Genomic DNA, 11,384 nt, shown 5'->3' with positions numbered 1-11,384 from the left:
TAAAGGTTTTTAAATTGTTTCATATCTGGTCAAGTTGAGATTTTTAAGAACTTCATTTTTAATTTGTAATAAAAGTTTACAACTTGATTTTTTCAAAAAAGTCAACAAACTGCAAGCACTTGTTAATAAAGGTCTTAAATAACTCAAAAAAAAAAAACACATTAAAGCAACTTTTTTTTTTTTTTTTTGAGACAGAGTCTCGCTTTGTTGCCTGGGCTAGAGTACAGTGGCATCATCACTGCTCACACTGCAACCTCAAACTCCTGGGCTCAAGCAATCCTCCTGCCTCAGCCTCCTGAGAAGCTGGGAGTACAGGCACGCACCAACATGCCCGGCTAATTTTTCTATTTTGTGTTGACAGGGGCTCTCAGTCTTGCTCAGGCTACTCTCAAACTCTGGGCCTCAAGCCATCCTCCCACCTCAGCCTCCCAAAGTGCCAGGATTACAGCCATGAGACACCATGCCCTGCCAAAGCCATCTATTTTTAAAAGACAACATCATGAAGACAGAAAACAGGAAAGCAGAAATCAGAATTTTAAAAGAGGAAAGCAGAAAGATGAATGAAAAAATGACTTAGCAAATGCAAATTCTCAGTTGGGAGTAGAAAGAACTGAACACAGGCATAATTCATTTTACTAACTCGAATGGATCTTACATCACACATAAAAATGTAGGATTTTATTGAATTCTGTTGGACACAAAAATAGTTATTGCTGAAGCACTGATTCAGCATTACTGTTCTAACAGCTAACACTGACTGAGTATATGGGAAACACCAGTGCTAAGGGCCTAACATTGTCTTTGTGCTTCATCAACATAACTACCCTATGGCCTTGTCCTAGTACACATACTTTACTCAGGAGTAGACTAAGCATCTGAGAAATTACACATCCAGAGTAGGCTTGAACATTGGCCCCTGCTCCATAATGCTTTTCAAAAGGTACTGAGACATCATCAAGACATATTAGTGAAACAGCCTCAAATGTGGCAAGTTTTAGGTTTAATACAAAGGACTCCCCAAAAAGGGCAGCTGCATTAGAATAAGAACTGGTGATGACTGTCCTCTCTTCCTATTTTTTCCCCTGTATAGGCATATACTATAAAACTTATTTTAAGTATATTGTACACATAGTCTCAAGATAACAAAGTGCTGCAATATTGTATTTTGAAAAAGGATTTTTATTTAGTAAACAGGGAAAAACAAAAGTGTTTTTCAAATAACATGCATTTACCTCCTCTCCAGAGAAAGTACCTTCCTTTCACAAAAGAGTTGAAATTTTGAGAAGTAAATGAACACGAGGGCTTAGTCAGAATACTATACATTCAGTTCCTTAAATTCTAAAATTGTCTTACCATTTTCAACATCCAGCACGCTAAACAACAATCATCTTCTTTCATGGCCAATAAAAATAAGATTCAGTAAATAAAATTAAAGATGGGCTATTTTATCACATAAGTGGAAAAAAAGCAAGGGTAATTTTTCAACTGATTTTATTTTACCTTGACAAGAGTCAATAAGAGAATATGAAATTGAAATACACCATCATTTCTCATAGTGTGGCTCTACAAACAGCAGTCACATAGAAAACCTTCCAAGGTCTTTTTCTTGTTTTGTTTTCTAAAGGCTCTACAATCTCATAATTTGGAAAATAATGTGTACTATCAAGAAATCTCTCACATTTCGTGAAACGAAGCATTTCCCAAATTTAGGTGACTATGGAACCCTTTTCAGACATCTTTTAATGTCCTCAGAAACTAAAATTCTTTATAGTTCTCTGGCTAATGCTGATCTGATCAATCCCTCCTAGGTATATCAACTTTCTTCCCAAACCCCAAAGCACCTTAAACTTCAAAATCAAACTCTCTGCTCAATGATATTGGAAAATTGGTTATATAAAGCATCAGAAAGCTTTTCTCCCAGTAACACAGACCCAAAACACACTACCATAATAGAAATGTGAGGATTAAATGGTAAATTATCAGGAAAATACAAAAGACATATCCTTTCTAAGCCACAATTCTCTCTCACCTGGACTACTGTAACAGCCTCCTAACTGATCTACTTGCCACAACTCTTGTACCTAATAGTTTACTGACATCACAGCACAGTGTTCCTCTTAAAGCATAAATAAGATCATGCCACTCTTCTCTTCATTCACGGGCCTCTCACTTCATTCCTGTCTAGTGCAAACTCCATGTGCACCCCTTTATGATCCTGAGTGACCAACTGCACAGCCCCTCCTCTCCTCACAATCCTTCACTTCCTACTGGCCCTTGAGCTTACTGTGCTGGACACTGTGCTGGACATGCTCAGCACTCTCTCACCCGGGGCCTTTGCACTGGCTTTCTCACTGTCTGAGATGCTCTTCCCTCAGGTAATCAAGTGGCTCATTCACTCTCCCCTTTAAATTCTGTGCTTAAATATTGCTTTCAGTTCATATGACCCTTTAACACCAGTCAACACTCTCAATTCCTCTTAATGAAACTCTATTTTTCCCACAGCACTTACCAAACACATTGTAATTAACTGATTTCATAGTGTGGTTTTTTTAAAATAGTTTTGTCTTCTAACACTAAAATATAAGCTCCATGAATAGAGAACTTTAACTGCTTTGTTCACTGACATGATTTCCGACATCTGGCGTGCTGCAGGCATTCACTAGATACCACTGAGTGAGAGCCGAGTGCAGTGATGCACACCTGTACTTCCAGCCACTCGGGAGGCTGAGGTGGGAGAATCACTTGATCCTAGCAGTTTGAGACTAGCTTGGGCAACATAGCAAGACCTCATCTCTTAAAAAAACAAACAAACGACAAAAACTATCGAATAAAATATAATGTAACAAAAATAATTATCAGTTTATTTCTAGATCAGATGAAAAGAAATACTCCAAAAATAAACAAGTCTATAGTGAGCCTCTTTGGAAATAAGTAAAAATATAACTCATTGAATTTAACGTTACTACTAAAATATTCTGCTATCTTAAAAATTCAGCTAGATAAACCTTATACTTACTTTGATCAAGAAAATGTTTATAAACTGATAGTTTATGAACACTTGTGAATATAAATTGACACTTAATATTAAACAACAGTTTGTTCATATCTAAAAGGCATGGATCAAGTTCTACTGTAACTTGAACGTGGTACCCAAGCTCACAGCATCTGAGAAGGCTTATGTTCACGTCTAGCAAATTAAAGTCACGCTCTCCGAATCTCCCCACCTGTGATCTTCAAAGATATGGTACTCCTAGAGATTTCTTTAAGGTATCTTCTAAGAAAATACATGAAAGGAAAAAAATCTGAAAAGGTCTAAGATGATCACTCACTGAGAAAGGGCAAGCGTGACATCAAGGGCTATCTAAGTCAGTATGATTTACCCTCAGAGAAATCATACATATTTCGAAAGTTACCACATGTGCTTCAATTCTTCCATACATATTCCATGGAAAATAAATTAGTATTACCTCGACTATCATCCATTTCACCATCCCTTGAATGCTCTGACTGGATGTCTGGAGGGGTCTGAAGGACAGCCACACTATTCTGATTTATAATCTTCAATTTCAATTTTGGTTTTGACCGTTTTCTTCTTGGAACTGTGACTGTGAGGCTCTGTAACTGAGTCATTCCTGATTCAGTCAAACACACACCATCCTGGGTATAGGTCTTGGGTGGGTCTAAAAATCACAAAATCCCAAGAACACAAATTTAAAGTTTCATTTTAAATTTGACTGATAGATTACTGTTTGAAAATATCTATGTCAAAGGAATGTGACCATAGTCCTGTAAGGAAATTATTATCTATAAAATGTATGAATAACATAACGATGCCCAACTGAAACTAGCAATAATTGGCCAAACTTCCTTGGATTATAGACAGAAAGCTTGCATGTTTTTAAAAAACGGTTTTCCTTGCATTTCTATTTTCATGTTTCAATAAAAGAATTTACAAAAAAAGCATTGAAGCTAAATGCAATGCTTAAACTACTCTACTATAAGCCTTTTGCTAGAAAAGACTAAAAGGTAAGGATCAATTTATATAAGAGAAACAAGAATACTCTAAAAGCCCATCTGGAAATCAAAGTTATCAATATAATCACTTACGGGGAGACAAAGTAAATAAGTACAAATCTTGCAGATTTAATTTTTAAATATACAAAACTGCTGCTCCTTAAAACAATTTCTGTACTATCCAAATGTTTTTATTTCAGATGCTATCAAATACAAGTAATCAAAATAATGATTAATAAAAATATATTAATCACCATACTAGGATGATCAATTAAAAAAAGAGACTGAATTAATTCTAAAAGGGATATCTTTGCTAACTCTTATTTTCTGATAACTTAACACAGGAATATACTAATGAAACCAAAGAGAGTATGGCATTAATGGTTATTTTCAGAGCATTTTTGTTGCCAAATTGCTAAAATTTATAGAAATACTGTCCCAGTAAAGCTGGATAAGATAAATACTTTATCAAGTACAGAAGTGATTACCAACATTAGGGAATTTAGATTGAACATCCATATAATCAAAGCAAGTTTCATATAACATGTGGCTAGCTAGTTACACAAAAATTAAGCAAAATAAATAAAATTAAGCAAGTTTTACCTAGCTCTTTTACTTTTGTGACAATTTGTGCTACAAGTGAAGATTCACAGCAGTCTGAGGAAGGCACTGAAATGGAAAAAAAATCAGGTAATTTTTTCAGAAAAGGTGAAGTATATTTAAAGACTTACATATGATTAAAATTTGTTTCTCTCCTCGTTCTATTAAAATAAATTCTTGAACACTAGAGTTAAAAGTGATCTTGAAAACAATACAACACAACAAGGAAAAGCAGTAAAAGAAATACGAAATTCAGGGAGGAAAAACTGGCAAATAAAGAGTCAGTATTGCATTGTTACATATTGCTAATAACTACAAGATCATGTTCCTTGAAAACAAAATCAAAATTTTATATATAGTGTAGGCTTCAGTTTATTCCTTTATTAAGGAATAAACTATTCTATACAAAGTTGGGATAACAAAAATTCATAACAAAAAACTTATTTTTCATAAAATACTTGTTCGAATAATAGTTTTACAAAAATAAAAAAAGAAGTAGAGCTAAGGCAACTCATTGGTTATGGAAAGCAAGATGCAAGTGAGTTGCAGGAGAGCACAGATTCAGTTTAAATTATCTTCTTACCATTAGACGCAGGCATATAGGGTCTGCAAATGCTACAATCAAAGCCAATGTCTGCTACATTTTCCACTTCTTCCTCAGTGTTTAAGTTTTGACAAACTGCATGCATCCATCTAAAAAGACCATATTTGTACATTTTTCAAATAATTGAATATATTGAGAACTGTTTCCTTTTAAAAGCTGTAACAGGAGCTGACATGATGTCTTCAAGCTTAAAAACCCTAAGCCGCACATTCTCCTCCTGCTGTACCCACCTCACCCTTTTCTCCTAACTATCCCTATTGACACACGGACTTTCATGGAGCTGAGAAGGAAAGAAAACAGGATGAGAACAAGAACTAGAGAGGAGGCAAAACACATTACAAGGGTAGGATAATTATTTTATGATCATATATTGAATATATCAAAAACAGCAAGGAAGCTAGTTAGGGCAAGTAGAAAGGAATTCAGAAGACTGCAAATGGTATGTGCTCCGTATGATGTTTCTAATCTGAAGTAGACATAACTCATATAAAGTGATATAGAATGGTAATTGGGAAATAAAGGTAAGGAGCTTTGTAGGCAGAGTCCTGAGAATACTGTAGTACTGACGAAATAATACTGTTAATACTACTGTATGTATACAGCTTAACTGCTAACAGAGCACAACCATATACCAATGAGAGCAAAGAAAACATTCTTGATTTTGAAACTGCACACATACATACTACTTAGGGAGAGGGGAAGGTGGTCTCTAATATCTAGATATCAACTATGTAGAGATTTAAGTAAAAGTGGCTTAAGGAAAACAGAATGTGAGACCCTTTTTTAAATCTAAAAAAAGATTCAGAAACCCTCCATAAGAAAATAACATCTGTGCAGACAATAATTCTGCATTTAATTTCAAAGGATTCATAAACCAGTGAAAAGCCCCAAAGACAAAGATCTTTATTCTGGAATTGAGAGTTCATAACAGGACATCACTTCTTCAAGTTTCTAGGTGACTAAAAAATCTGCAAAGCAAAAAGTTTTGCATCTTAAATTTATGATCAAGGAAAGTTATTTTCCAATTTCATTTTGCTATGTTGAGAGAGAAAAGCTTGCAAAAGATGAAAAAACAACACAATACCTATCACATTGTCTACATTGCAGAATAAGGTCGTCTTCTCTATAGTTTCGATAGCAGACCGGGCAGGAAGATAAGCTTGCACAAGGAGCACACTGCGTGTAATTGTTTTGCCATTCACATCTTAGACCTGCAGATGTTGCTCCACAGTGTCTGCACCAAACACACCTGAAATCCAAATCCCCCCCCAAAGTCTCAATTTTATTTACATATTTAGATACTGTAATTCAGGAAGCTAAATATGAACAGAATAGGGGGAAATAATTCACTGCATGTGTGAAAATTTTTCTGATTAGTGATATCTACTGCAGTAAATGCATTTACAATTAAACACTTAAAACTAAAGTGACACGACAAAGTTCTGAACTTGAAAGACTGACATGGGAAACATAAACCCTAGAGTACCATTTGCACTTCCAGCCTCCTTTGGGAACTGTCTGCAACGGAGGGTCTAGGCAATAGGTGTGGTAACTTATGTCACAGTCATCACACAGCAGGAGTCGTCCCGGGTCGGTTGCCTTCCCACAGGCCTCACACACCGTGCACTCAAGACACCTCCAACCTTTGCTAAGAATCACTTTAGTGATCTGTAAAAGAAACAACCAATCCATATGATTTATACACTAACACAGATCTAATTCTGCATAATCAAATATACTACATAAATTAATATGGTGCTTATGTAACTAGTAGCAGAAAAGAGGAAAGCAACTATTAATAATAGTAATAACATTTATTAAGTACCTACAGTGCCCAGTACTGGGTTGGGCATGTTCATATATACTATAAAGAGCCCACCTATTGAGCAGAATAATAGAAAGTGGCACATATTTTAATGCTTTTAGCCCACATAACTATGTGTGCTGTAGATTTAATGTCCACTAGATTAATAGAAACGGTGATTGGATTTTAAAGAAACCTAGTAAGCTGCCCCATTATTGTTGATACTGGATTTGAAAATACATCAACAAAGTCTCCATCTGCATTTCCATTAATACCATGCTTCTGAAACTTGTATACACAGACAACGACATGTATCTTAAAATCAACGGAAAGAATAACAGAAAAAAATATCAAAAAATTAAGGTAAAACATGAGTTCTCAGACATTTTATGATCTTGGAGGATTTTCAGCCTGTGAAGCTAGGATTTCTGAAGTACACATTCACTCCTACTTATTCGTCTCTGTCTCAAGGGTCGAAGTTAGTAGAAAATTTGAGGATCTCTGTATTTCTGTTAAACTCCTCAAAGAAGCCACACCACATAACATTAAGAATTTTGAACCAACTTCTTAAAGATCTCAAAAGCCTAGCATCTACAGATAGAAAGGAGCAAAGTGCCCACATTATGATGATACAGCAAGCAATCAAGGTACAGAATAAAAATTCTGATTGTGAGGTATATGAAAGCCTGAATGCTACCAGAGAAGAAAATAAAACAGTTAAATTCAAAGAACAACTATCAGAATGCCATCAAACATCCTAACTCCAGATGCTAGAATAGAGCAACAGTTTCCAAATTCTTCAGGAAAATACTTTTCGAAGTACGATTCTTAACCTAAAGAAGCAATTAAGCATGAAGGTAGAATACCTTTCAGACATAAAAGGACTCAAAATTCATCTCCCATATACTCCTAATAAAGTTACTCAGAGATACGTGGAACAGAATGAAGATGTATATAAAGAAAAGGAAGATGTAGGACCCAAAAAGCAATGGATCCAAAAAAGGGCATCAGTCCAGGAAAGTTTAATAAAGAGCTGAGCAGCCCACCTAGAAGCTACTGGCACGGAACAGAGCAGGGGAACAGAATGTCGAGGAAGCACGTAGGATTCTTCCCAGAAAAAAAAAGTAGTTGGCAAAAATAATTTGAGATGACAGTTCTTCCTTAATAGGCAAAAACAAAACAAAAAACAAATGGAGAGTCACTAATGATTATTTTCTTCTTGCTATCTAAAAAGTCCATGAAAAACAAAACAAACTCATAGTATATTATACGGATCTGCAGTGAACATTTACTAAGTCATAACCAATACTTTATTAATTTAACCAAACACAGTAATACAATTATATGGGAAGATGCTGGAAGGAGGCAAGGGGAACACATTAGGAGCCAAATCAGAAGTTATTTATTTATTTATGGCAAAATGTCAACAAAATCTAACAGATAAAGCAAGTAGCACCAGCTTATTATTTAGAGCTATAGCATTAACTATGAGAAAAATGACCTGAAAGGATTAAAGTAGTTGCTTCAGATGTGGAGGCAGAGTAAGACAGTGGTTGGTTGGTCATCACAAGGGATTTAATGTCATTTCAATTTTAAACATTATTTATTATTATTATTTCTAAGACTAAAAATTAGTCTTAGATTACCAAGTTATATCATTGCCTCAAATGAAAGAAAGGGCCTAAGGAAGAAAGAGCAGGGTGGCCGAGAGCAGTGGCCGGCAAACTTTTTCAATGAAGAGCCAGACAGTAAATATTCTAGGTTTTGAGGGTGACAGGATCTACTGCAACTATATAACTCTGCCAATGTAGTGCAAAAACCACTACAGACATACGTTAACAAAAGAACATGGCTACGTTCCAATAAACACTTATTTGCAAAAATAGGCAGTGGGCCAGATTTGGCCTTGGGGACCAGTTTGACAACCCCAGGCTTAGAAGAAAGGAAGATCATCTGATAACAAAGTGGAAGACAAATCGAAGGTGCACAGTGGTAGAAATTTTAAAATATTTATTTTTATTCCTGCTTTTTTTTTTTTTAATCTCACAGATATCTACCCTGTGGTCTTTTTACAACCAGACTCTCAAGTTACTTAGTTTGTAGTCATTCTTCAACACATAAGACACTGTGGTCTCTGAACCAATATCCACTAAAACTGCCCAAGCCAGTCTGAACAGACCTTTGGACTTCCAAATCTAATTGGTGCATTAGCGTTTGTTACTTGACCTCTGTGCAGTACACCAACACTTGAACAATTTTCCCCTCTCGAAATTCCCTCTTATCCTAGTTATTAGGGCTCTAATGTCAATACATTTTTTTCCCACTGAACCGGTTTAGCCTTCACTTTTAAGAGTTCTTACAAATACGGTATTATCTAGGATTCCATCCATAGTACCACGGCTAAAGTTGTGACAAATGTGTTTTATAGTTTATAATGGACATCTGGGGGGTTCAACTATGATAGACCAACATAAGATACTAGAAAACTGGACAAAATATATGAAACTGTTTTCAGAAATTGGACAACCCGCAGTACAGGACTATGGTCCTCTCAAAGGAGGGAAGCACAAAAGGTAAGTTCCGCGATGTTATCCCTACAGACATCTTCCAGAATGCTGCCCAGGGAGGGAGAACACCAGCCGAGCACAGTGGTCTCACTGAGTTTAGGACTCATGGTGGAGTTCTGTGAGGCTGAGGCAGCTGAAATTTGCAGGACACAATACTGGACAGGAAAAGCAATAAAGAAATCAGCACAGGATTCCCCTGAAATTGTAGGCTGAACACCAAGCTATACTTCTACAAAGCAAAAAAAGGACCGACAACCAGAGAAAAGAATTTCTACAGACAATTTGTAAGCTGAACAATTACCAGAGGTTGCACAAGGCTGGAAGATGTGTGAATCTCAAGCAGAGTGTAAAGACAGTGGTGATCAGGGGGTGGGATTTAGTAGAGATCCTAAAAAGTCCATGTCCTAAGTATAGGGTTAATCTGGTGCCAGAACAGCAGTTGCGACAGTGAGGTCTGGGGAACCCCAGTGGGTCTGAAAGATTGAAATAATTTTCATAATAATACTAAGATATAATTTGCCTTTTTCCATTTAAGTTCACTCACAATTATACAGCGGTGTTGTACAGAGGCTACATGATAACATCATTACACTGGCATTGTGCAAGTTGTGCTTCTATGTTCTTGTATCATAAAATGTTTCCAATTTCTAAAATGGTAAATATTCTAATAGTTACAATCCTCATATACAGAAACCCTACGGGTCCTGAATAATTTTTAAGAGTGTTATGGTTCTAAGACCAAACAGTCTGAAAATATCCACCTTCAAGAGAAGACTTTCTAGATCCACCCAAGAAAATTTAAACGGAAGTATCAAATAGATCAAACTTATCCATCAACAATTGCCTACTGCAACAAAAACTCAAGCTCAGACAATTTACATATCCCTAGTTTATTTCTGGATATTCTTGTATTTCTCAATCAATATGGTTGCAGTACTCTATACTGTCCAAAATGCTATTAGTTGCATAAAAGGAACCACCTCTAGTTTAAAAAAAAAAGATTTAAATTCCAATAAATAGCTGTTTGACAATATACTAATTGTATGCTTTTAACTTATGGAAGCTCCATTTAACTCATCTGTAAAATGGGAATTAAGTAATTGTTGGATGAGTTAAAAGAAATACATTCCCATCTTGAAAAGGATACTACTCAATTTTCTTTGGTCAGAAATGTAAGTATTCTAAAAAAATTCTAATTTAATTCTGGTTTCTAACAGCAACAAAACTTATAGAGAATTTAGAATATAAAGATGTAAAGAAGAAAAGAATTTGTTCTATACAGTATAATTCTAATTTTTAAATTGGCTTTATATAATCTGTGCACTTTTTTAGTCAACATACTGTGTGCAACTAATTTTTAGAGATTATATAAACTAACTGTATTATTCTATTTGGGGTAGATTAATTATAATTTTTCACTTTGACTTCTAAATTCACAAAAACTTGTATTACCCTAAAAAAGAAATACTAGTGTAGTTACCTGCAAAGAATTCCTAGGGGAATACATGCTGATTTGCTTACTATACTGACATTTTAGGTAAATTGATGTATGTTTGAAGAGCAGGGGGAAAAGAAAGAAAAACCACTTGTAAGTTCAGACGATTCATGATGATAAAAACTGAGGTTAGTATAATGTTCATACTACATGGTATGGCAGCATGAGAAAGGATTTGGTTGTGGAGTACACAGCAGGACCCCTGGCCTACAGCTATACCTTCATGTTCACTTCCAGTGACCATGTTACTTTATTCAAATATACAAGTTTCACTGAGTTCTTAGGGAAAAAAAAAAAAAA

General features: G+C 35.4%; 1 protein-coding gene across 1 annotated transcript in view; it reads right to left on the bottom strand.

Annotated features, from left to right (window-relative positions):
- Positions 1-11,384, bottom strand: part of KMT2C (lysine (K)-specific methyltransferase 2C) — a 127,732-nt gene that overhangs the window by 81,402 nt on the left and 34,946 nt on the right. The window contains exons 12-16 of the mRNA XM_012662137.1: positions 6,705-6,886; positions 6,303-6,467; positions 5,198-5,307; positions 4,618-4,683; positions 3,468-3,680 (exon numbers count right to left, since the gene is read on the bottom strand). Coding sequence (XP_012517591.1) covers positions 3,468-3,680; positions 4,618-4,683; positions 5,198-5,307; positions 6,303-6,467; positions 6,705-6,886 — 736 coding nt within the window. The remainder of the gene's footprint in view (positions 1-3,467; positions 3,681-4,617; positions 4,684-5,197; positions 5,308-6,302; positions 6,468-6,704; positions 6,887-11,384) is intronic.

Source organism: Propithecus coquereli, unplaced genomic scaffold (assembly GCF_000956105.1).
Source record: "Propithecus coquereli isolate 6110/MARCELLA unplaced genomic scaffold, Pcoq_1.0 Scaffold75, whole genome shotgun sequence".
NCBI classification, from domain to species: domain Eukaryota; kingdom Metazoa; phylum Chordata; class Mammalia; order Primates; family Indriidae; genus Propithecus; species Propithecus coquereli.
This window is presented reverse-complemented; position numbering and strand designations above follow the sequence as displayed.